Source organism: Eleutherodactylus coqui, chromosome 2 (genome assembly GCF_035609145.1).
Source record: "Eleutherodactylus coqui strain aEleCoq1 chromosome 2, aEleCoq1.hap1, whole genome shotgun sequence".
Classification (NCBI taxonomy): domain Eukaryota; kingdom Metazoa; phylum Chordata; class Amphibia; order Anura; family Eleutherodactylidae; genus Eleutherodactylus; species Eleutherodactylus coqui.
In genome coordinates this window covers 284,625,428-284,653,141 of record NC_089838.1, presented here as the reverse complement: position 1 = coordinate 284,653,141, position 27,714 = coordinate 284,625,428, and the positions used below count along the sequence as shown (strand labels likewise).

Genomic DNA, 27,714 nt, shown 5'->3' with positions numbered 1-27,714 from the left:
CCAAGTGATATGTTGTGACTTCCTAATTGCCAACATAGTTCGTGACATTTCAGTACTACCCCCTTTGGGAAATTTGCAGCCACATTTGTGGTTGTTTCCCAGAACTGTTGGCAACTATAGATTAGGGATTAAATGTCATCTTACCAACCACATACGTTTTTTTAAATGGCTCAGTGCATCTAAAATGTAAACATGAAGCAACTTTTCAATAGGTACTGATTACAAACGTCCTACAGTTGTATGTTTGCACTCCTATGCATGTGTTTCCATGGTAACAGACTACAATTCCTGTGTAGTCTGATCCTGCAGCCATTTTACCTTTCATCTGTTCTCTACATTTTCTCTTCAATAGGTGAGCAGAAGTAGAGGTAAGATGGCAGAGTATGGCTGGACTGCATAGAAACTGTAGGCACAAATCAATTGGACATTTTTATTCTATACCATATCCAATGTTGCTTTATTTTTCACAAAAATGGATGTAAACATGGACTTTACCTTTTGTAGAGGTGAGCCAGTGTTGCATGACCTACCCTATTATAGAGGCCTCAGTCCCATATAGGTTCGATACCTGGCTGATAAGTCACCGGCTCGTTACTTCTTTATTTACCAGCCATGTTAACGTATGGTACAAAAATTGTCAGTTATGAGAACCTGCTTCTGCGGTCCTGGACGTCCTGTACAGAGTGCAGATGCTGGGGAGGGAGGTCAGGGGTCACAGTCTCTGATTACAGCAACAGAGCCTAGATTGGAGATACGGTGTGAGTTAAATGCATGATTGTGTGAGGTTGTTGCCCTGCCCGGTGGTTCATGGTGGGGAGGGCACTAAGAGGAGACCATATTACCACTGGGGCCACTAAGGGGGTCACAATTACTACTGGGGCCACTAAAGGGTATACTATTACTCCTGGGACCACTAAATGTGGACTATTACTACTAGGGCCACCAGGGGAGATCACTATTATTTTTGGGGCACCTAAGGAGAGTAGTTACTACTGGGGACACTATGGGGGGGGTCACTATTACTATTGGGGTTGTCATTGTTGGACTAATAAATCCTTAACCCTCTTATGTCTGACTCCAAATTGGTAATATATTAAGGTTTAGCGAGCACGCAGAGAGAAACAAAGGCAGACACCAGTCTCTTGTGGTATCAGATGATTCTCTAAAATATTCATAGTAACAAGTTGCTTATATACACAAAGTGACATGACAAAGATATACACCCATTAGAAGCCATAGGTATCCAGGATACATTCTTACTTCTAATGATTAACATATGTTTACGCCTTAAGCTGTATGTTGCTACACAAACGTGATTTCTTAGAAATGGGTCTGAAACAGAAAACAAAACTTGAAGCCTAAAACTTAATGTTTTAACAACTTAAACATTAGAAAGTGGGGGCGTAGAGTAGCTCCTTATCAAGGGGCAAAGGTGGAAACTGCTCCAAGCAAAAGAACATAGCAAATACAAGTATACTAACTATTTAGACTATTTAGCTGCTGCTTATACTAGCAAGGCGCTATATATATATATATATATATATATATATATATATATATATATATATATATATATATATATATATATATAATATCCCAGTCTACAGGACTTAATGTATGTGTCCCCTTATCCCTCACAGGGTCACTGAGGGGCTCGGCTCAATTACTCATTAGAGTCAGTAGAATAACGGAATAAAAAACATACAATGTGATAAGGCTTGTCCCTAACCACACACTGCTATTGCGCCCCCTTTTACTTTGGCTGGTATTTTTTGTGTCAAAGCTGCCAACCCTAGTGCTGTATTGTATCAGTTCTATTTAGCCTGTTTGCAGTGGAGAGATGGCTGCACATGAGTGACTATTCTGCATAATAGTCTATGGCCTCCTGCAGACAGGCAGAAATTCCGCGGCGGGATTGCCTGCAGAATTTCCGCCCATGCCTGCTGCCATAGGATTGCATTAGATAATGCAATCCTATGCACACAGCCACGATTTGTCTGTGTGAAAATACGCGCGGAAAACAAATTGCGGCAAGACCTATTTCTGTGCGAGCCTCATAGAGTGACACTCCGGCTCCGCTCTGCGCATGCGTCGGCTGGGAGGCATCCAGCACATAGCAGAGCGGGGAAACGCCGGGAGACGCAGTGGCCCCTGCAGGGGCGTGGGTTGAATTCTCGCAGCGGGATCCGACCCGGCCGTCTGCAGGAGGCCTATGGCAGATACAGAAAACGCTGGCTCTTCAGATTTTTTTATCTATCTCATATTCACTATAATGGAGGGTATATTATATGGTAACATCTTTGCAGCATCTTTACATTTCCAGCTATGAAATATTGCATAGAGCACTGTAAGTATAGTATATAGATGGCGTTGCATGCCGCTATTCATTGGGGCACTAGGGCACTGCTGTTCTGGGTTTATTTCTCTACTGGTATTCTGTCACTGTCTCGCTGTAATACTTCAGGTTGCCTATTAACCACTTGACTTCCTGTCGGGGTGACCACAGTTTGAGTACAAGTAGGTACATGTGATGTCAGGATGTTCTACCTGCTGCGCCGTACACTGTGATACCTGCTATTGGTTTCTCATACTCAACAACAGGAAGCAGAAGACTCCACAAAAAAGGTAAATGTGAATCTTAAATGTTGTGACCTATGTCAGAGGATAGCATCAGTAGGGGCAGAGGAAGGTAGCAAGGGGCTCCTGTGCAAAAACCATGTATGGGTCCCCTAATAACTCCCCTTGTGTTTCTAACAATCCACTAGTACCTGTGAGCCATACACTAGGAGGCCATTAGATGCATCCAAGACTAAGCTCCCAACCGCCCTGGATCCAGCGGGACAGTCCCGGTTTTCATACACTGCCCTGACTGGTTGTCATGCCTCCATATGAGTCAATACACAAGACCCTATGTGAGCACGTTCTGCTCGGCGCAGGCATGTATCTTCCTGGTGTGGCCTCCTCCATTAGTCCTTAGTTGGGGCAGTGACTGCTACATGCTGCATTCGGACAGGTCATAAGATGAGAAGTCCTTACTAGGTAAGGCGGCACCAGTGGGGGCATCCTTGCTGTGTGGTGGGTTGTGGGGAGCACCCTTACTATATAGGGGCATACTGAAGGTACCTTTACTGCGCATGCATGGTGCGGTGATGACAGATGGAGGCAGCTATATTTTATCAAAAATACATTTTACTTAACCAAAATATTATTCCTATTATTTCACTCCGTAGGAGGCTTTGTGTACTCAAACGTTACAGCAGAACATCACATCATAGAATATTACGTATCATCTTCCTAAAGTAGCTACAACCGAAAATCCACTGGAATTCAGACTATTATTGGGCAATAACATGCCAGTACAGACATCACCTCCAGGGGGCAGCAGCAAGGCACATGGCTCACCGGACCTCTCCCAACTACACTTCACTCGAATGCAGCACAAATGACAAACTGCGCCTCCACATTCGTGAAACCAACCTCTAACTGTCCGTAGGAGCCGCATCCTAAACACAGCGAACACCCAACGTGATTGACAACATGTACACCTAGGTCGTCACATTTGGTCTTAGATCTCAACTGCTGCCCCATATCAGAAAATTATGCCATTACAAATGTAATAAACATTACATCATACATATATAACATTACACTATCCTAACACCCAGCTACGCAAGGCCTTGCATTAAACTATTTGGTACCATAGCTAAGGTTATACGCTACCCCTGGCTAGGGATTTAACATATAGCTGCCTACAAATATCTGAAGGGCTGTCACAGTGCGGAGGGATCAGCCCTATTCTCATTTGTACAAGGAAAGACTAGAAGCAATGGGATGAAACTGAAAAGGAGGAGACACAAATTAGATATTAGAAAAAACATTTTGACGGTGAGGGTGATCAGTGAATGGAAGAGGTTACCATGGGAGGTGGTGAGTTCTCCTTCAATGGAAGTGTTCAAACAGAGGCTGGACAAATATCTGTCTGGGATGATTTAGTGAATCCTGCATTGAGCAGGGGTTGGACCCGATGACCTTGGAGGTCCCTTCCAACTCTACCATTCTATGATAAGACAGTCGTGGGAAATTAAGGGCATTGATGACAGTGCTACATCTATTTTGCCGAATATCAGCCTCTCAATGGACCTTGGTCTTCATTACCACACTGACGGTCTGGTCACACTTCAACACCGCCGCTGCGGTGTTGGCAACGATGGGGAGGGAGTCTCTCTCTCCTCCCACGGGCTGCTGCACAGTCTTTTGCTGCTGGCTTGGAGCCCGCCTGGCCACTTCCTAACATTGGAAAATAGCCTCCCCTACTTTAGGAGCGTCTATGCTGACTGCTGGGCTCTGGCGCAGTACACAGCGTTTTATGTGAGATGCCTACTGTCCATAGCATATTTGGGACCTTTTGGCAGGGCAATGTTAGCCCTATACACTACTCCCTATTGATGCGGCTGTTACCAAGTAGTGATGCTATTCAGGTTACTGCTGATGTCATTGGAACGTGGAGCGTCCTTTCCGGTGCTCACTGTATTCCTCTATCCCTCTCTCTTCTTGCCCATTCATATCAAAGGTGTGGCTTCATCCCAGGGGCCAGAGCAGCCGCTACAGCACCAATTGTAGCTGTGGTGGAGAGTGATTGGGCAGACGTGCTCCTGCACCTCCTTATATAAGGTCCATCCTTACTGCATGTGGAGGGGCATTACTGCGGGCACTCTCATGCACATTGGGGCACTACTACTGTGTGCCACAAAAAGAAGGCACTAGGAAAGTGTGTAGGGGCACAGAAGGGACTGGACAAGTTTAGAGGCTAGTCTTTTCAGCCAAAAATATACGTGCACCACACAGGTCACTCCTTCCATTCTTTGAAAGTTGGAGGTGTAGTCTACAGTGGTACTGGGCCCCTACCTACTGAGACTCTGTGCATATGTACAGATTGGACATACGGAGAAGTATGTTCACCCCTTGTGAGGGGTCTGAGTTTTCATATTCTCTGCCTGTCAATAGAACAAAGCTCTGTTCGGTTCTGTAATAAGACTTATCTATTCGGCCAGGGGTTTCCCCTTTTCTCCTCCCCGAACGGAGCAGAGAAGCAAAACCCCCGATGTAGATGTGAAAGCAGCCTGAGGTCTTGATTGTGTCCTATTAAACAGGATGCAGAAACTCTTCTAGCAAACATAACCTGTGAAATCAAGTCTTGTGGCGTGTTGTAGGTTTAGATTATGTTACCTGAAGTTGGAACATAACAGGATACATGATAACTCCAGCACAGTCACTCTCCGACAGTATTTACATTGTCCTCTTACTGGTAGAGTCATGTCTACTGCAGTGCAGTCCGAGGACTTGCGCCACACTTTGGTATGAGAACTGAGGTCTCCACCACTATAGAGTTTCATACTGTTCTGCTGTCTTTGTTCTCATTTTTTAAGCTATCCCATTACTCTATGCTCTCTTTTTCTGTTATTTTACCACATATTACATTGTTTCCCAAACCAGTGTTCCTTGGAAGACCGCCACCGCCAAAGCTATCACTTTCGAGTAAAACTAACGAGGGCATAGGCCTATGTGAAGGTGCCTTGAGGGAAAGTATTTCTCAGGAGTAAGACATTCAGACTACCCAAATAAATTGTCAAAAATCATTTTCCGTAATGTACAATGGCATCATCTAAACATGTTTGTGTCAATGCAGACAGGAAGGAAGCCAACTCCAATGATACCTGAAGGAGCCGGGTAACGAGTGCTGAGCAACGTTGACTTGGCCTTCACACAAGCAGATTCAGAATATGAAAGTTTTGTAATAAAGTCTTAATATTTTTCTTTCTGAGATGGCAGACTTTTCCTTTTTCTGCAATTCACCATCTTTTTGCATATATCCAATAGTAAGGGACCGCGCTCCAACTCAATCGGTGCATACGAAAATAATAAGAAACAAAAACAGGACTTACCCGGTGTCTGTGGGGTTGGCCCAGGCTCGGGCCCCCCACTAAACACCCCCACGTCCTGGTTAGCGTATAGCCAAATCCACTCCAGTGGAAATCCACGGGTTTGTACCTTAATCCCTAAATGGAAGGGAGAGCGACCCGAGACTGATCGTACCCCAAGCAAGGGCGACAATAATAACACAAAATGTAGAAAACAGGAAAAAATAGCTCGGCGCTGCAACGGAACAAATACTCCAGGTGAAGACCAAAGATCAATTGGTGATCTTTAATAGGAATATACGACGCGTTTCGTCGCGTTACCGCAACTTTTTCAAGTACCAAAGTATCAGGTACTTGAAAAAGTTGCGGTAACGCGGCGAAACGCGTTGTATATTCCTATTAAAGATCACCAATTGATCTTTGGTCTTCACCTGGAGTATTTGTTCAGTTGCAGCGCCGAGCTATTTTTTTCTGTTTTCCACATCTTTTTGCATATAACTTCTTATCACTATCTTTATGCTCTAGATTTCACCACACAGAAAAAAATTGTCTCTTTTCTAAACCAAGTTTATTAGAAGACTAAGTTTAAAACAAATTATATTCTGCCCAGTAAGCAATTACGATGTTACGTTCTCGGTCACTAGGTGCCTATATTGTTGTACAACCCAGCACAGAGTGGGTTATTGGGGTGCACATGTATAGTGATTACAGTATAGGCGTACAACAAGGTATAGAAGTCATTACCTTAAAGCACACGCGTCAATCACAAGACCTGTGGGCTGAATCCTGCCCGCCACCTCATGTTATGTGGTCCGCTGGCAGTGCAGCAACCTAACAGGCATTGCACTCACCCAGCGTGCAGCTCCAGTCCCGCAGCAGCAGTGCATTCTGTGACTGCTGACCTCTCCCTCCCGGCGTCTGTGTGCGCCATCCTTTACACAGCTCAGACCGTAAGGGCAGAGATCAGCAGTCACAGATTCTGCAATGCCGCCACCGCTGAACCGGAGCTGCAGGCTATGTGAGTAGAATGCCTATAGGGATGCTTCACGACCAGAGGTCAATAGATGAGTCGCTATTACTACTGAGACTACTATGTGGGCCATTAATACTACTGGGGCCAATATAGGGAACAGTATTACTACTGGGGCCACTATGGTCGTTAGTATTACTACTGGGACTACTGTGGGGGCCATTAATACTACTGAGGCAAATATAGCGAACACTATTACTACGGGGACCACTACAGGGGACACTTATTACTGGGGTCACTTTAACTATACAGTCTTAAAATTGCAATCGTCCTTTTTTAAGGCAACCATAAGGCTGATGTGGCCCTCGGTGAAAATGAGTTTGACACCCTTGTCTTAATCCTTTCCAATCCAATTTGTATCCTGGTTTTCCTAGGGGGCTTACTCTTTTTCTGCTGCTATACAACGGCGCTATCTGCTGGCTAAAGCCAGTACTGCATGAGGTGACACGTTGGATAGGCTCCGACAGCAGAGAGGCTGGCAATATACAGTAAGAGAACCCCGACGGACGTCTTCCAACATCGGAGCTGTACAGCCTTAAATCCTAATGTCTTCAGACGTCAGACAGTGGATTGGAAAGGGTTAAAGGAACACTAAACCTATCCTCGACAGGTTATAAAAGTGTATCTTATAAAAAACAGCTCTTAATATTTTGATACATGTATGTAAAGATTTCTGGAAAAACTGGGAAAAAAGTAGTGAACATGGGGGGCTGACGTTTTACCGGACTTCCTGCTCATATGCCCATTGAAGAACAGGGTGATCAACAGAGGATCTATGTGATGTCCAAAGGCTCAGTTGGCAGAATATAGTTAGACATACAGAGCAGGACCATACACAAAAATAAAGCGAGGCCTTCACATGTTCATCAGTGCTGTGTACACCACACGTTGCTGTGAAAGACTCCGAGCCATGGCAAGTGGTGAGAGTTCTCGAAGTGCCTTCATACTTGAGTCCATCGAGCAGTAGAGAGGTCTAAGCACAGTGGTTTATGGCGAACAATGTTCTGCATTCAGATTGGATTGTCAGTCATGGGAGAATAGTCTGCAAATCCTTAACCGATGGTATTAAGCAAGGCTTCCATCTTTTTTACGTCCTTGTCTCTCTGCGGTATCCCATGTTTTGAGAAGTTGGAGGGTCAACCATGCCCGTCGTAGAGTTCAGTTGCCGTCATTTGCTGCTGTTGGTGCCTCTCCACCTCCGCTCAGCTGACTGATAATGATAGCGATGATAATAATTAGAAGCAAAGCAACTATTACTCCACTAATAATGTACCAGCGCCATTTCTCCCAGCGTGTTTTACGTTCCACTGTTTGGGCGGTCTTTTTGAAGTCCATGGCCTGTAGGTAGAAACGTGCAGTTAATGATTTAACATAGTTACATAGTGTGTAAGGCTGATAAAAGACTTATGTCCATCCAGTTCAGCTTGTTATCTTGCAATGTTGATCCAAAGGAAGGCAAAAAAAACCCATGAGGTAGAGGCCAATTTTCCTTACTTTAAGGGGAAAAACTCCTTCCCGACTCTAATATGACAATCAGAATAATGCCACTGACCCTTCTGAAGTAATCAGTGATATAACATGTAATATTGTTACACTCAAGAAAGCTGTCCAGGCCCCTCTTGAACTGTATTAGTGAGTTCGCCATCACCACATCCTCAGGCAGAGAGCTCCACTGTCTCACTGCTCTTACAGTAAAGAACCCCCTTCTATGTCAGTGTAAAAGCCTTCTTTCCTCTAGACATAGAGGGCGCCCCCTTGTTACAGTCACAGTAGTGGGTATTAAGAGATGATGGGAGAAATCTCTGTATTGTCCCCTGATATATTTATACATAGTTATTAAGTCGCCCCTCAACCATCTTTTTGGTAAACTAAATAACTCCAATTTTGATAACCTCTCTGGGTATTGTAGTCCGCCCATTCCATTAATTCCTTTGGTTGCCCGCCTTTGTACCTGTTCAAGCTCTGATATGTCCTTCTTAACCCTTTCCAATCCACTGTCTGATGTCTTCAGACATTCTGATTGAAGGCTGTAGAGCTCGGAAGATGTCCAGTTGGGTATTCTTACTGTATATAACCGATCGCTCTGTTGTCGAGGGCCTCTCCAGCATGTCCCATACCACAGTACTGGATGTAGCCAGCACATGACGCCTTTGTATAACGGAAGAAAGAGAAAACCCCTAGGAAACCCTGAATCCAAAAGTGGATTGCAACGGGTTAAGTACCAGTGCCTAAAACTGTCCACAATATTCCATGTGTGGTCTGACCAGTGATCCTTTTCCATGTCAGTGTTTCCCAGTGGTTTCCCATTTAGTGTGTAATGGTGACATGTATTTGCTCCGCCCATGTGCAGAACCTTACATTTATCAGTGTTAGACCTCATTTGCTACTTTTCTGTCTAAACCTCAAGCTTATCCAGATCAATTAGCAATCGTATTCTTTCCTCTCTTGCGTTAACTACTTTACATAGTTTTGTATCCTCTGCAGATATTGATATTTTATGATACAATCCCTCTATGAGGTTGTTAATATATTAAAAAAGGATAGGGCACAATACTGTCCCCTGTAGTACCCCACTAGTAATGGTGACCCAGTGTGTTATGCATATGAGAGCACATGTTAATTAGCAGACATTAACTCTGAGTTCAAAGATTGCAATATAAGTGCAACTGTAGTGCAACAAGTATTATTGGACTATAAATGAACATGTATGATGACTGATAGCTCAACTAATTGCCACCACTAGGGACATCTCCCATTGTCTCTTAGCCAGACTCATTTGAAGCCTGCACATACTTTCCAAGTGGCCAAATGGAAGTCAATGGAGGATCTCTTCGTTGAGTTAACTTGGTAAGTAAAACTTTGGGGGTCAACCTTTAAGACAACTGTAGGTTGCTGTTTCTCTTTTGCCGAAAACTGTAGCTCCGTTGACTAACACGTGTATAGACAACTTAAGGCAATTTTAAAGCTAAGCACATACCATTTCCTTCAGTTCGTCTGCACGAACATCTAGCTCTTCAAGCTTTCCTTCCCTCTCAAATATTTTGTTCACATTGTCTTTCATTAATATCTTCACTTCTTCAGCTTCTTGCTGACATTTTTCCAGCTTCTGAGAAGCCTAGAATTGAAGGAGAAAAACACATATATGAAGAATAGAAGCTGGCATGTGTTTGGTAAGTTTATGAAAACTTGCAAACCGCTATATTGATCACCATTTGGCCGCCTGCAGACGGCCGGGTCGGATTCCCTGCGAGAGATCTCGCAGCAGTACCCAACCCTTCTTTCATTTTTTGCCATCGTTCAGTTTGACTTCGTTCTGTTCGCTTTTTTAGTTTTTCGGCGCAGAAAAAAGTGCAGTTTGCAGCGTTATTTTTACAATCCAATAAAAAAACCAGACAGAGAACAGAAAGCGCCTTTCTTTTTTTTTGCATTAAACTTAATGACAGCATCAAACTGAGGGGCTTTTATCTGCCATCAGTGTTGAATGGATGCTTTTTATCAGTACACTGCAAAGCAAAACAATAAGTGACCTCAGAGGGAGGGGGTAGGGGAGAGGGACGAGTAAGAGAAGAGAAGGGAAGCCCTGGAAAGAGGAGCTGGAGGGAGAAGCCCAGCCACCACCCACCAGCCAGGAGTGTGTAAAGTGTGCATTGTGATGGCTTGGAGGAAGAGCTCTGGCAGACCTCCCAGAAAGAAACTTGTGGAGTGTGCAATAACCTGCATATCACATAATTAGGTAATTAGGTAATCCCAAAAAAGGTATTTGCATGCATGCATCAGTTCTACTTCAGTTTGTAATCAGTCCACAGTCAGTTAAAAACTGATCCGTTTTAGGCTGCCTGTCTACAGGCATTAGTTCATTGCATTACCTGCAGCAATAATCCGGCCGTGGGTAACACATCCAACGCTTTCCATAGAATTGCTATGGAAGCGCAGCCCCGTTGTCCACGAACGGAGAATCATTGCGATTCTCTGCTTGCAGGATTCAAATCGCGGCATGATAGGCTGTCAGATAGGCTCACCGCAGAGCACTGACAGCTCTCATCCCCCGCTGCGGAATATCGCTAGCGATATTCCACAACGGCCGTAGACAGAGGGTCTTAATAGGACTCCAAACGCAGGTGTGAAACCATCCTTACTAGTCTACAAAAGTTATCCTCTGTGCTGCCCCACCATATCTCTTAGAATCTTGGCCTACTAAACCACCAGGCTCTTTGTTCAGGTAAGCACCTATATTTTTCTTTCTCATTGCCTATGTTAACTCTCCAGGACTTCTCTCATGCTGCACCAGCCCTATGAAACTTGTACCCTCATACCATTAGACTTGCTCCTAACATTAAGTGTACCTTCAAAAGCCATTTTCTTAAGATATTTGTCATGTAGTTTTTCTTACAGCTGCGTCCACAGCTTACTGCCCACACACAGCCTGGCCTGGTCCGATACGTCTTCACACAACAATCCCTAAACTGTTCCCACTTTGCCTCACTGTGCACTTTGTATGTGTGTTTGTACATACACTAGCTGGCTGATTGCAGCTTAGTAGCTGGTTTTCGGGGCAAAGACTGCCTACCTGTGACAGGTAGACTGTGTTCACATCTGTGCCGGAGCCTCCGATGCAGATTTGGTGTAAAATTGCAGATAAAATCGTGCAAAAGACTAAAGCAAATATGCAAAAATCTACTTCAATAAATTGAACAATCTGTTAATGAGCTGTTCACCTGCATCTGCAATAGATGTTCTCCTCAAAATGTAATTAGTGCCTGCTGTGTTGGGACCCTCTGCACCGCTGAGATACCAAATGGATAGAAGACACAGAGGATACACTGGCGCAGACCATGGACAGGTAAGTAGATCTGATTTATTAGGCTGGAGACAGGAGTAAACGCACTTCAGGACCACACTAGCCCGTTCGTCTTGAACTACCTTACAAAGTGGCCGTACGGTCACAAAAAATGTTGATTCCCGTCTTCAGCCTTATATAGATTTTTACTTCTACTTACCTATCCATGGTGTATGCCAGCTTTTTTTGCCTTCTCTATCCGGTAGACACAATAGCACAGCATGCTCCGCTATTTTTTCCAGGAATATTCCAGGCGACACGCCAGAAACCAAATGTAACCCATTATAGTCAATGAGATCCATTCAACGCCATTCGGGTCCAGTATGTGTCATGTCTGGCACTTTCAGGTTTTTTTTGTGGTTCAGCACTGGGGACGGAGCCAAACAATGGAAAGAGTTAGCGCTGGTGTGAACCCAGCCTGACATTACAGCTATTGTGGATGTTTCGGAATATATTGTGAATCCTCATCACTATTTTATATACTGAAAAACCTTAGCCAAAGAAAGGGTTCATAGACTTCACAAGACTACTACAAGGGGTCCATTGCTCAAAAAAGGTTAAGCACTACCGCCAAACATGGGAACCCTATCAGAACCAAACATGGGAGCCCCATCAGCAATCCTGACTGGTCATGGACTCAATCTGTCCATAAAGTCATGCACTGACAGTGAGCGCTGGAAACGCCAACTTGACAGTTGTAAAGCTGGAAGCTAGATCTAAGAAGAGTCCGTACAAGTGACTGTGGAAAAAAGAGTGGGTCAGGAGGGGTCTTGTGTCTGGCATAGTCTTTTCCCAAGGAGAGCACCCAAAAGGGGTGTGGGTACACCTAGAGGTGTCAGGACCGGCAGCTCTCGGGGTCTCTGTGTCCGCACCACTGGTCCTATCACCCAAGCTGATCAGGTGCGGCACAGGGGAGCTCCGGTCTTGGTGACCTCCCCTGGCCGTCGGGGTCCCGGACACTGGCTCCGGGCGCATGCTCCTGTGCTCAGGGGGCGGCGCCTGGGTAATCGAGTTGCTGGGGATGCAGCGGATGCCGTCCTCGTTACCATGACATCCTGACTAGCATGATCTGCACTTGCTGCTGGATGTCTGGATCTCCGCACTCGCTGCCTTATGTCTGGGTCTGGCTGCTGGCAGGGCCCCGCCCTAATCAGCTGCTGGTGCGGGAGTTCTGACAGCATTTAAACGTGCCTGTTTCCTCCCAGCATTGCCAGTGTATGTTTGTCCCCAGGCTACACCCACATATTTGGATTGCGCGCCCGGCTTTTGACCCTCGGACTTCGGACCCGACTTTGCTTTGCCTGACCCCTCTGTACCTCGTACCCTCCAGTTGCCGACTCGGACTGTCTGACTCTCCTCTGTGTTTGTTTGTTTGCAGTGTTTGTCTGTATCGGTCCTGGTGCCCCGCTTCCCTAGTGAGTGTAGGGACCGTCGCCCAGTTGTCGCCCTGGGGCTTAGCCCAGGGGGGCAAGTAGGTAGGGACAGGGGTAATGGGTTGTTTTCGGGGAATCCCGTACCCGGACCCCAGATCGCTGACAAAAGGGAGTGAGGAGACTTATAATCCCATGCAAACTCCTCTGGGTAATTTATGCAAATGAGGCCACTTGCAGATGGCCGGACCGCACCCCTCTTCAAGAATTCTTGCAGCGGGATGCGAGCGGAGCCTCTGCCATGACCACTGTGGCTCACCTGCTCCCGGCGTCTCCCCTCTCTGCTATGTGCCGGCTACTGCCCAGCTGGCGCATGCGCAGAGCGGAGCCGGCACGTCACTAGTGATTTTTCTGTGTGGGCCTCTGCGAGGCTCTCACAGAAATAGGACATGCCGCGATTTTTCTTTACCACGCGTATTTTCACGCAGTCAAATTGCGGCTGTCTGCATAGGATTGCATTATCTAATGCACTCCTATGGCAGCGGGCACGGGCGGAAATTCTGCGGGAAATCCCGTCGCGAAATTGCCGCCCATATGTAGGAGGCCTAAGGAAGTTGGAATTACTACCTCTGGAAAAAAGAAGACCAGCAATAGAGTCAGCGGGGCCATGGCTGACTTTACAACATGACAGGACCGCTTACATGCAGGCTTATAACAATAGATCATTCTTGGGTGCTCTGCTCACTTCCAGTTTTGGGAAGTATGGGACTACTGCTCAATATTACAACTTGTGCAACCAGACACTTAAGCAAATGTCTCTGAAGCAAAACCCACATCTATTTTAAGAGACAAGCAGGTTTCGTCAAGCTGTCATCCTCTGCCTTTGATTGCAGCTGCTTATGAGAAAACATACTTGTCTGTAGTCATACAGCCCTATATCCTGCCAGGTACTGCGTGGGTGTCATACTTCACTGCATCTTCGCAGACTGCTTGTTACATCTGAGCCTGATGCCAAACACCTTGTCCAGATCGGCATAGAAGCACAGATCTACACACAACCTGTACATGCAGAGAACAGTATTTATAACAAAAAAGTTTGGAAAAAGGGAATTTAAGCCCTAAACCACAATAGGAGTTTCCAATGTTAAAAATGCATTGCATGAAAATCGCAAGTTCGTGCGTTGCAGTGCGATAAAAAGTAGGCTCCAGAGGAAAACATGGGGGATAAAAAAAAAAGCAAAACGCAGAAAGATAGGGCATGCTGTGATTTACAATTTTGCAACATCACAGGAGTAAAAACATTGCAGAATTGAAGAAAACCATTGAAAAGCATGGGGGCATAATTCTGCATTTTCACTCACTCTCACATCACGCGATTTTATCGCAAGTGTGAAGGCACCCTAAAAGTGGAGCGCTTGCCCTAATGAGGGCGACCCCAAATTTCCCTAGGATGACAGGGAATTGAGGCAAAAGATGACAAATGCTCAGGGCAGCAAGGTGTTAAACAGCGTCACAGGTGTTAAAGTGACTGTGCAGCAAACAGGTGTTTAAGCAAACTTAGCTGAGCTGGAGACCAAGGACAGGCAAGGAACCACCGATTGAACCAGAACAATTTTAGACAGAAGTCAACAGACCAGACCAGGAATACGAAAAGTATAACTGGCGCCCTCCTAGGGGAGGAGCCATAATAAATTTGCCAAGATTAATACTGATTGGCTGACTGGGCTGAAACACCTCCCAGCCAACCAATCTACCATACACAGACAGAGATGTGCACTTGTCGGTGGCTAGTGCTAGAATGACAGTAAGCACTCACTGACTTGGGAATCATGTGGACCGTGGCTGATGCCATGACTTCATCCTGGTCCTGTTCTTCTGCTGGAGTTGTTGTACCATGAGATTGCTACTGAAAACTATGTATATATGATACAGTGGAGAGACATTTTTGGGCAACCCCTATCTATAGGTCTTATTAAAGGGGCTGTCCAGGATCTTTCCAATAACAGCGCCAGTCGTTTAAGGTTTGTGTCTGGTATTGCAGCTCATTCCATTTCAGTTAGATAGAACATTTGCAATGTCATATTACCAGATATAACACATGGACAATATTGGTATGTTTCCGGAAAGAAAAGTAGATATTTTTCTTAAATCCTTGACAACCCCTTTAAAACATAAAGGGAGATCCATTAATTGAGACTGCCCCTCTGCTAGGCCTTATGTCCACCAGGAAAATCAGGCCCACCGCAGATACTTCATGCAGAATCCCACAGCGGGTCCCTCCTTTCCCACGGACATGAGGCTTAAAAAAAAGAATTACTTACCTGTCCGGACGCTGCGGATCTTCCTTCTTCGGCCCAGCGGATGTGCTCGGCACGCCGTTAGCGTGCCGCGCTTATGCGCTGTGCACTCTGTTTTTTTTTAACTTCTGCTCTTCCGCGCCGGATAGCAGAAATTCAGCTGCGGGTGTGCCGCGGATCCGGACGGCTTCCATAGGCTTTAACAGAGGCCTGCGGGAGCCCCGCACTAAAATGGAGCATGCTGCGGGCGTTTTACCGCACACGCAATCCGTGCCTCAGGGGAAAATGACATCTGCAGGTATTTAATTACCTGCGCGTGTCCAATGCATCCCTATGGGGCGCCGATTAAGCGTGTGGGTGATCCGCTCCGGATTTTAAATGTTATTGTAGCCGTGGACATGAGGCCTTAGTCTGAGTGCCCACAGTCCTATTTTACAGCTGATTGTATGGGGACCTGCACATGAACTAATACTGTCCAAAGAAGACCATCATTTAACTAAAGTTGATTCTGTTTTTGTAGAGAAACAATCTTTCTGTGAACATTTGACTGAAGATTTGAAAAACACACAACTTCGTCACAGTGAGTGTGTCATCGGTTAGCTAGATGGCTGTTAAAATCCATCTGATGAACGCTTGTTTGGGCGGATATTACCCATTTTCATTAACTTTAATCCATTAAATAAATCCAAAAGTCAATCTTCTGTTGTTGTAACCTACTTAATACGGATCCAACATGGATGTCTTCTCAGATCTCTATACCGAGTGTCATTATTTTGAGTCACCGTTGACTTCTGTAAGGGAGACCTACTCACATATGGGCATACAGTGGTGCGCCCTGTGTTTTTGTTTTTTTCAAGTCCTCAGACTTTCTCTGCATGTGCCCGTACAGAAAATATACATATGAATTAACTATGAAAGTTCTTGGAAATAAAAATAAAATAGTGGTCATGTGAAATAGTCCTAATTAGCATAAACTGAACTACTTGGGAAATTACCATTTCCATTTTCTCACGCTTACCACTTCAACTTCAAGCCTTGCAGCATTCTCCCGCGGTCACAGTTACAAACACCTATACTTCTCCCTAGACTCATTTCAACAGTTCCTGTTTCATTACTTGCCTTATTAGGTCCTCACTTTGCTCTTGGCCCCCTACATGTAGAGGGACTATCTGCCGTAGAGACAGGCCATGCTAATGTTGTGGGGTTAGATGTGTTTTACAGCACCAAACAACCCCCATGTTCTTCTCCGTAGTCTGCTTCCTGCTGTTTTGCAGACCTTACTTGGATTAGATACTGGTATGCAATAGTGGTTGATGCTTGTTGCTAACACCAGTGCCAGCCTTAGGTTACATGTCACCCTGTGCAAAAGTTTTTGGGGTGTACCCCTTTTCCTCATCATAAGAAAAAAAATATGTATTTATTGCACTTATAGGCATCTGCCTGTATTCTGTTTGTGCAGAAAGCAACAAGATAGCAACATACCCACACCAGAAGAGCTCAGTGAATAAATAATGTACCAGAACCAAGCTCCGTACATAGATATAATACAGAACCAAGCTTATAACAAATACAGAACGAAGACACAGCTGCATGGAGGAAGATAGACATAAGAGGGTGATCACCCGATATTAGTGTATGTTCACGCCACCGGAAGCTAGGGGTTTGACAGGAGGAACGCCCCTCTCACACCCCCAGATCCCGACAGGGTCAAGAAGCAAAGGTCCTGGAAGGACCTAGGAGCTGGGGACGCCACTTACAGCGTGGGGGAAAAACGAAGCGGGATACATGCTGCTGGAGGACTGACACCCGGGGATATCAGTGACAGTGCTCCCGCCTGCTTTGGCCGACACAGGAGCCTACAGTGCGGGACTTCTGCGGGGGCACCAGTGCCAGCACTCCCGCCTGCTTGCCCCTTAGGGGGAGTGCAAGGGAGAGGCAACTTTACCGGTGGTGCTGGAGTGACACTCGGTGACAAGACCGCCGATGCGACTTACAGCGCTCCCGGTCACGGGGGAGCAACGGTGCGATACCACAGTGCCGGGCGAGCAACAGCATCGAGGATGGCACTCAATGCGCTCCCGCCTGCTTTGGCCGCAGGGGGGGGGGAAATCCTATCAGCTCTCACGCATTGGAAAATAGCCGTGCAGCTATTTGTGTAACGGAGGAAGGGTTAGGGTGAGGGATAAGTGTAACAGCCTTTTATTAAGGCTGTAAGGCTAACTGTGACACTTACCTCTCACCCTAAACCCTCCATCCCTGACAGAAATCATAAAACAGTGCTGGGTGCATCAGAGGTGAAGAGCTTCCTGGATGTTAGCTGCTGCATGAGCTTACTGGGCTGCAAGGACCTGCAGCCCATCCAGCTCTGCAGCCAATCAGGTACAGGGGGCGTCACCACTCTGTCAATCTTGACTCCACCAGGACTTGGTTTTCAAAACTTCTACTTACTCTCCCCATCCATGGTGCCCCAGATAGAAATGGTATCCCCTTTATATGCTCCCTGTACTCCTCACACAGTGTCACTTTTAGTGCCCCCACAAAGTAATGTGCCTCTTTTTATGCCGCCACCCAGTAATAATGCCCCCCATAACCTCCATTCAATAAAAAAAGCCTCTTACAGCCTCCATTTAGTAATAGTGCACCTTGTGATGACCCCCTTTTATTAAAAATGCCTCTTAGTAATAAGAATTGTCTCCTCATAGCCTCAGTTTACTACTAATAAAGTCTCCATGGCCCCTTTATAGCAATAATAACCCCCCATGTGGTCCCAATGCCTCTTTATAGTAATTATGCCACCATGGCCCATTTGTAGGAATAATAATGCCCCTGATGGCTCCAATGCCACCTTTAGAGTAATAATGCCACCATGGTGCCTTTATAAGCACATTAAAATAAAAACACGCATATACTCATATTTCACCCGGCCTCAGCACTTTGTGCGCACTGTCCCACAGTAACTTCAGAGTTCAGCAACCACATGATCACTACGGCCGGTCACCGACCGCAGCATTGCTAGGCAACACAGAGAGAAGACTGTCGCAGTGGTCGCTGATTGCTACACACGACGGTCAGTGAACAGAGTTGTGCAGACAGGGCACAGGAGCAGTGAAAGCTGAATATATGAGTTTCTTTGTTTTTTTTTAATTGCAAGCTCTACCCTTGCACCCCCTGTTACATTGTGCCCCGGGCAGTTGCACCCGCCACCCGGTGGTAGAAACAGCCATGGTGGTGATCTTGAAGCTGAGAGGGCTCCTATTTCTATAACTTCAACTGTCTCCTGTAGTGGGATGATCATATATGTATGTTGGAAAAAAGCATCGGGAACTGTTCCTGAACCTTCACTGATGTGAAGAGGGTACCCCAAAAAAACAGGAATTTTCTGGTAGGAGGGGCATACCGCCTCAGAATGGTTTCATAGACATTCACCTACCAACAGAAGCCTGAACTAGTAATGCCTCAGCCACCACAAGAAGATTCCTGTATCTTTTGGATACCCCCTCATATGCTTGATGAAAAGCAGAAACTTTTTCCTTTATAACCAAACATAAATAACACAGATATATTGAAGGGTATTTCCAGACTTTTTTTTTTTATAGATGACCTACCCATGAGATAGGTCATCAATAGAGAGCAGTCAAGGGTCCAACACATGTCAACCCCACTAGTCAGCTGTTTCCTGAAGCCACTGCATGCCAGAACTAGCTCCATACATTGTGTACTGGAGCAAAATATCATCACAGACTCTCTCCCATTTATTGAGTTCTGGCATACAATGGCTCCAGGAGGTATAATAAAAAAAGGTTTGGTACCATGTTTGCCAGTAGAGCAAATGTGATTGATCCCAGTAAGAGAAACCAAGTAATCTTGTAGATATGATAGCTTTTAATGGCTAACAAAAATACATGATGTTAATACGAGCTTTCAGACTTTTACTCTCAGTCCTTCATCAAGGCATAATGAAATGGATCCGAAGAAGCATGCATATTTATACATATATACTTATGACAAGGCACAGACATAGATGTGAATAGTTAAGGTTAAATTAATCACATTCATGTCTGTGCCTTGTCATAAGTATGTGTGTATAAATATGCATGCCTCTTCAGATCCATTTCATTATGCCTTGATGAAGGACCGAGAGTAAAAGTCCGAAAGCTCGCTGTAACATCATGTATTTTTGTTAGCCATTAAAAGGTATCATATCTACAAGATTACTTGGTTTTTCTTATTGGGAACAATCACATATGGCTCCAGAAAACTCGCTTGGCGGCAGTATCGGGTGTCACACCCCCACCATTTACTGATGCAATTTTTTTTCCAATTCTTAGAGAATATTACAGAAAAGCTTTTCTGTCAGTCTCCTGACCCCCATACCAAGCAGAAGATGTCAGTCAACATGTGGAATGTCATTTTGTGCACCCTGTACCTGCTGCCCAAAGCAAAAAATACCCCCCAAAGTGATGTAGAGTGTGCAGTAACAATGCCATACATAGTGATACACTATTTTATTGCCCTATGGATCTCACAAATCCAGATCTCTGCAATTCACTAGGGGTCTTACTGTTACATTAGGGCCACATTTAAGGTGGGTAGTGTTTGGGTGGGGTTGATTTAATTTGGTGGGTCCAACTGTAGAATTGCAGTGATGCTGTTTTCTCCACAAAGATTGCTTGTTTCCTTTTCCACCTATTAAAAATACTCATTATATCCCCAGATGAATGTTTCTTTGCCTATGCCAAAATAGCACTATTCCTGGAAATTGACACTTATCAAAATGAACACCCAATGTTTTAGGCCCTGCAGCTTATCAAAATACGTATAAGGCATAGCCATACACACGAGAAGCAGCAGAAAGTGAAAGGATTGCTTTAACCAGTGTGTCACAATATAGCATGTGTAACATTTGCGAAGAAATGCCATTTTAAGTGGTCACTAACTTTTCAGTGTGATAACTAGGAAAACTGCTATTTATTTATTTATTTAAAATTATGTTTTTGTCCTGAGAATTACTCTAAAGTGCTAGCTACTAGAGGGTCTCCATTTGTCCTTAGTTGCCATCAAGTGTGTGACTGAAGACAGCACCATGACAAAACAGCAAGTGTAAAAGTAGGATGAATCATTGTGCTCATTCAAGTCTATGAGAGCAGAGGGGAGGAAGAGGGAGACTCACACAAACATTGTGCTGAAGCGAATGATGAGTTATCTGCTGCTCTTTATTCACATTTCTACTTCTCAGTACTGCTGTATAATGATCTGTATCAGTGGTGGCTAACCTATGGCATGCGTACCAGAGGAGGCGCTTAGAGCCCTCTCTGTGGGCACACGCGCCGACATCTGGTGACCATTAAAGTGATTTACCAGCCAGGGTGCCATGGCTCCCTGGCTGGTAAATCATTCAGCGGCACTATTACGGGTGCACAACTTGACGGCAGTGTGTGCACCCAGGATCCTCCTCCCCCGATCTATCCTCCTTGGTTCCTCAAGAGGAAAGGAAAACGGAGGAGGCGTCCGTCACACACACTTCCACACGCAGCATCGCCGAGCAGAGGAGCAACGGCATTTTAAAGACCAGGAAGATGTAAGTATATGGGTTTCAGGGGGGCGCTATTACTACTGGAGCTACTGTGAGGGTCTCTTACTACTTGGGCTGATATAAGGAACACTATTACTACTGAGGCTAATATAGGGACATTATTATTACCGAGAACACTGTGGCGGTTACTATTTCTACTGGGACTCATATAGGGGACACTTACTATTGAGGCCTTTGTGGAGGACACTTGCCACTGGGGCCACCGTAAGGGGACACTATTACTACTGATACCACTGTAAAGGGACCCTATTACTACTGGGGCCACTGTGGGGGACACTATCACTACTGGGGACACTATCACTACTGGGGACACTGTGGGGGACACTATCACTACTGGGGCTACGCTGCACATGGTAGCATACCTCAAACTGACTCAGGGTATGTTTACACATAGTGAAAAATCTGCGCAATGTCCGCAGCAAATTATGCAGAGTTTCTGCATGAAAAAAACTTGAAATCAGCCGTGTAACATACTATGTAAGGCCGAATTAAGACAATGTCCATCTAGTTCAGCCTGTTTATCCTTCTTGTTGATCCAGAAGAAGGCAAAAAAAACCAAGAGGCAGAAGCCAATTAGCCCTCTTGGGGAAAAGATTCCTTCCCGACTTCCTAATGGCAATCAGACTAATCCCTAAATCAACCTCTAAGGCCTAATGTCCATGGGGGGGAAACAGGACCGCCGTGGATTCTTCATGCAGAATCCCGCAGCAGGTTCCTCCTTTCTCGCGGACATAAGGCCTAAAAAGAAGAATTACTCACCTGTCCGGACGCTGCGGATCCATCACCACATCCTCAGGCAGAGAGTTCCACAGTCTCACTGCTCTTACAGTAAAGAACCCTTTTCTGTGTTGGCGATGAAACCTGCTTTCTTCTTGATGTAGTGGATGCCTTGTGTACCCACAGCTGATTTCATACAATGCGGGCCTCCCCCTAACCTCTGAAGGCTTCCCACTGTCAGCGCTCCCAGCTTCCGGTTCCCAACGGCCTGGTCAGGTGCGGTGCTGCTGGTTAGGTGATGTCACCACAAGCCACTGGAAACCAGTGGCCGGGGAGCGCTGACAGCGGGTAGCCTTTGTAGGAGGTGAGGGGGAGCGCTGCATAGTATGAAATCAGCAGCAGCTACATGGCTGGTTTCAAGTCAAAATCCGCACCCATTGTGCTCCAGCTAGGAAAAAGACACAGGGTGTTCCTCCCTGTCTATTTTGTAACAGCTCTGTTCTTTATATAACAACGGAGGTAAAATCATACGCTGTGATACGCCCGCCCCCTGATGTGCTGGCACTTTGCAATAAATAACCACCTGCACCTCAGGAATATTGCTAAAATCCGTCCGTTCCTCTCCACGGGCACGCTACAGACGCTCGTGGTCGCCCTCATCCATTCCCGACTCGAGTACTGCAACTCGCTGCCCATTGGCCTTCCTCGCACCAGACTCTCCCCTCCTCCATACTAAATGCGGCAGCTAGGCTCATTGTCCTATCCAGCCGCTTCTCAGACTCCTCTGTACTATGCAAATTGCTGCACTGGCGGCCCATCCATTACAAAACTAAATCAAACTCCTCACCATCACCCACAAAGCTCTCCATGGTGCTGCGCCACCATACATCACCTCCCTCCTGTCCATATATCACCCAGCCTTCACACTCCGATCCGCTAACACACTCAGACTAAACGCCCCTCTAATATGAACCTCACACGCTCGCCTCCAGGACTTCACCAGAGCTGCACCCATCCTCTGGAACGCACTACCCCAAGGCATCTGGACATCTGGACAATCTTGACACACGGAGCTTCAGACGCTCCTTAAAAATGCACCTCTTCAAAATGCAGTAGATGACATATATATTTTGGATATTACCATACACGAAGGAAGTAGCAGAATGTGCAATTGCGTCAATTTTACTGGTGCGTCATGTGATCTAAAACAACTTGAGAAAAGTGACACATTTGTGAAAAAAATGCTAGTTTTCAGGGGGCCTAGTTTGGATAAATACTCTAAAAAATGTGGAGGGGTAAGGCCTTATGCACACGGCCGTGACGGACTCCGCAAGCGGAATACCGCAGCGGAGTCCGTCACGGCCTCCCCTAAAGACCCCATACTTACCTCCGGATCGGTTGCACGAAGTCCTGCATGATGCTCCGGCGCGCATTACAGTGCATGACCCACCGGCGGTGTCACATGACCCGCCAGCAGCGTCATATGACACGCTCGGTGGTGTGCGTATTCACGCTATACTTCCGCTGTGCTACAGCGGAAGTATAGCGTGACGGACGGCTTCCATTGACTGCAATGGAAGCCGTCAGTGCGTACTCCCGTGGCAAAAAGAGCATGCCGCGGAATTCCGCAGCATGTACATTGAGCTATTAGGTTCAATAGAACATAATAGCTGCAGTAAAACGCCGCGGATCCGGCCGTGTGCATGAGGCCTAAGACACTTAGAACTCCCAGAAACACTTTAGGGGGTCTAGTTTACAGAACACAATGATTTTATAGCATTCTTGTTTTTTTTACTTTATGTCTTATCGATCAGACATGGTCTAAAAGGTCAAATGAGTCATTATAGTGCTCAATTTAGAAAAAAAAAGTTTTTTTTAACTGTATTTTGGTCAAAAAACAAACTACACCTCAAAGTGCAGAGTCTATAGTTACCAGGACCAATGCAGAAATACATTACAAGATGCGGATGAATACTTTTATTTTAAAACTTTTGAAGTTTAAATTATGTCCAAAGCTTAAATGATAAAAATCACCGTTTTTCTATCTGACTATCAAAAAGGCAACATTGTTACCCAGAAATATACCACAGAAGGAAAGCACTACCTACACTGTGTGTCGCACATGGATACATGAAACACATACAAAGTTATAGCAGATGTGCTTGGCAGAATTGTGACAATTGCGCAGGCCGATTCACACGGGCGTGTTTGGGGGGTTTCACATCTGTGTCTGAATTTCTGGCTGGAGGTGCCGTCACAGATGTGGCTGAAAATACCGGGAGAAAAAGCGCTGCATGCAGTGCTTTTTCTTACGTCTAAAAGTCAGGCAGCCGGGCGGACTCCATTATAGTCAATGGGGTCTATCCTGCGCTGTTCTAGCGCCATTGTGTCTAAGGGAAACGGAAAGAGGAGACTCCTGTGGGTAAAAGAGTGCAAACATTGGATCACTGAGCAGCTTGTCCTCTTTGCATAGTGCATGCTTATGCTATCTCTAAGGGGGGTCTCACATGAACACATTGTAATTGCGGGATCCGCGATCGCCGTCCGCATGAAGGATTCTCTATAAAACACAGGTATTAAAAGCATGAACTTTTGATTTTTCATTCACACTCGCAGTATACAAATTGTGTAATCGACGAGCAAAAGAAAAATCGCAGTATGCTCTATTTTGCTGCAGACTCCGCACGGACAGTCTCCATTGAAGTCAATGGAGGCATCCGACCCACAGCCCATACGCAATTAACATTGTATATACCCCGTTTCCCTGAAAATAAGACATCCCCTGAAAATAAGACATAGCATGATTTTTCAGAATTTCTGAAGATGCAAAATGATTTTTCAGGCTTTTTGAGGATGCTTGAAATATAAGCCCCACTCCAAAATTAGGCCCTGCTAACAGTTAATTTAAAAAGTCAATTTAAATAGTGTCCAGGCAGCTATACATGTAAAAAAATTAAACCTTTTTGAAAAAAAAATTTATATGACACTGTCTTATTTTCGGGGAAACACGGGGTAGGTTGTGAGTACCTGTGTCATCGCTTAGTGACAGCGCAGTAAATGCAAACAATGCAAACAAAAAAAATCGAATTGGGTACGCAGGGTGACTGGCCGGGCTCACAGCCGGAATCCATTGTGGGCCTCCTGCATGTGGAATCCGACCCATTCCTGTGAGCCAGGCCTTACCCAGGTGAGCAACTCAAGACACACCCAGACTACCTTCTTTCATTGTTCCATGGTCACATGACAATTGTAGGAGATTTTGATGCTGGACAGCGGTCACCTTGGGCACTCTGACTGGGCTGCAGCTACAACAAGCTGTGATGCCTTGTGTTTTTTGACACCTTTCTATCATAAACTAGCATTAATCTCTTAAAGGGGTTGTCCCGCAAAACAAAGTGGGGGTATACACTTCTGTATGGCCATATTAATGCACTTTGTAATGTACATTGTGCATTAATTATGAGCCATACAGAAGTTATTCACTTACCTGCTCCGTTGCTAGCGTCCTCGTCTCCATGGTGTCGTCTAATTTTCAGCGTCTAATCGCCCGATTAGACGCGCTTGCGCAGTCCGGTCTTCTCCCTTCTGAATGGGGCCGCTCGTGCCAGAGAGCTGCTCCTCGTAGCTCCGCCCCGTCACGTGTGCCGATTCCAGCCAATCAGAAGGCTGGAATCGGCAATAGACCGCACAGAAGACCTGCAGTCCACCGAGGGTGAAGATCCCGGCGGCCATCTTCACAAGGTAAGTCAGAAGTCACCGGAGCGCGGGGATTCGGGTAAGTACTGTGCGTTTGTTTTTTTTTACCCCTGCATCGGGTTTGTCTCGCGCCGAACGGGGGGGCTATTGAAAAAAAAAAAAAACGTTTTGGCGCGGGACAACCCCTTTAAGCAATTTTTACTGCAGCAGCTTTTATGTGGGATTGGACCAGATGCACTAGTCTTCGCTTCCCGTGAGTTTTGGATGCCATGATCCTGTTGCTGGTTCACTGGTGGGCCTTCTTCAGATTGGTTTGGTATGTACTAACCACTGCATACCTGCTGTTTGGTTGGATGCTCTGACCCAGTCGTCTACTGATCCCAATTTGACCCATATTAAGGCCCTTCTGACAGCACTTGTGCTCCATGTGTAATCTTACTGGAACACATTTAGATCAGTATAGAGCCCTATTGTCTAGCATAGATGTAATATGGATCCTAATATTTATCTATATTACAGCCATCTGATATCACTTGTCACATGACTGCTGATGCCAATTTTAGTGGAATGATAGTGTGGCTGTCACATCCCATACAAGCTAATGGAAATTTACACTCCTCTGACTGTACAATTGGAGAATGACTCTTCTATTTACTAATATAGAGGAAAACAAAAGGTTGTACAAAACAAATATCACACATCTCAACTTGTCTGGCATTCTTGCATCAGGGATCACAAGAAAGCTCACTAGTCTGAAATCTATCATTGAAGATCTCCCAAGTGACTTGGGCCGCTTTCACATCTTTCCTCGGAACTTCCGGCTACAAAATACCAGAAAAAAAGCGCTGCATGTTGTGCTTTTACTTCCGTCCAAGAGTTGGGCAGAAAGCGGGCCGACCCCATTATAGTCAAGGTGGTTCCGTCTTGAGACAGAGCTGATCCCCAAACTGAGCCGGAAAGCAGAATCCCCAACGCAGGTGTAAAACCACCCTTATATCCATTTTCCGAAGAAATGAATGAAGAGTTGTTCCATACTTTTCATGATGCCCGCTGTATCATTAGTACTATGTTCTAGCCAAAAATCACTCAAAAAGTTACAAAACATTCACTGCAAAGACCATGTTTTACCCCAAAGTCTCCGAAGTTACATCACAGAAAGCCCTATTGTTGAAAATGGCATTTGTTGAATTAGTCACTTTGGAAATCACTTCTTCAATTGTTTACACATAAAAGCAAAAAATGTAACATACAGGATATAAACAAAAAGCAAAAACTACTACTACATGGTCATCCAAAAATACAGCAACAATAGAACAAAAATAAAAGCAATATACGTATACGGGAGAAATACACCGAAGTTATGGAAGACAGGCGGAGTGCCAGCTTGACCTCCTGTACCCTTATGTTGGGCATTAACCAACATCCCCCCCCCCTTTCGCACAGATCCATAATTCTTCCCCATTGCTCAAAAGTGAAACTAACAAGGAAAAAAAGCCTGGGAACAGAAATAGGCTGGTGAGCGAGACATCAGGAAAGCAGTGCAAGGGAAAGTGGCATGCGGTTTGCCCTTACCATGGCTGATCCTGGCAGCAGCGAGTATGAACGGTGGTGGCTGTAGGTGTGTTACATTGTAGTAGTGAATGTAACGAATTGAAGTACTGCTGACACTTTGCTGTGAACTTTCTGGCAGCTGACCCCTATTCCTCCCCCTCAGCCATCTAGTCATCCACCCCTAGAGGAGGAGCTGGACATAGATGTTTGCTACTGCCACCACAGAGCAATCACAAGTTGCAGGCATGAATAAATACTCATTATCTGATCTCCACACCCATATTACAACATACGGAGCAGATTAATTACTTGTTCTGTGACTTGTAACAATTTAGCCTACAAAGCCTGAACCAAAAGTGAATGCAAAGTGGGATCGGAAATCGCATGCAGGAGAATCCCCCAATATACTTCTATTATGTCTGTCGCTTCCCTAGACTTTCTAACAAAATGTTGCTGTATCTAAACTATAACAGACGAACATCAATAATAGGGGTGAATATAAGAAAGTTTGCAATAGATCTCGTTACAGTAAAATACTTCTTCCTCCATTGATTGAGCTTCTTTTCTCTCCCCCCTTTCCTAAACTATTCACTTACTTGCTAAAAATCCATCTTGGTAGACGAGACAGACTAACGGATCACTGAGAGGTCAGATTATATGCTGCCTGGATGATGGAGGAGTCAAGTGCAAAAGAATCAGGGATTA

At 45.4% G+C, this 27,714-nt stretch overlaps 1 protein-coding gene across 1 annotated transcript; it reads right to left on the bottom strand.

Moving 5' to 3' along the window:
* Positions 1-6,464: 6,464 nt before the first annotated feature.
* VAMP5 (vesicle associated membrane protein 5) lies at positions 6,465-27,187 on the bottom strand. The gene is made up of 3 exons (XM_066593114.1): positions 27,031-27,187; positions 9,926-10,063; positions 6,465-8,286 (listed from the first exon to the last, which is right to left on the bottom strand). The coding sequence occupies exons 1-3, from the start codon at positions 27,031-27,033 to the stop codon at positions 8,107-8,109; spliced, it is 321 nt and encodes a 106-aa protein (XP_066449211.1). The 5' UTR covers positions 27,034-27,187; the 3' UTR covers positions 6,465-8,106.
* Between the last annotated feature and the right edge of the window lie 527 nt (positions 27,188-27,714).

Coding starts and splice junctions, on each gene's coding strand:
- VAMP5 (XM_066593114.1), bottom strand. Junction 8,287..9,925: donor CAGACGAACTGAAGGAAATG/GTATGTGCTTAG, acceptor TTCTACCTACAG/GCCATGGACTTCAAAAAGAC.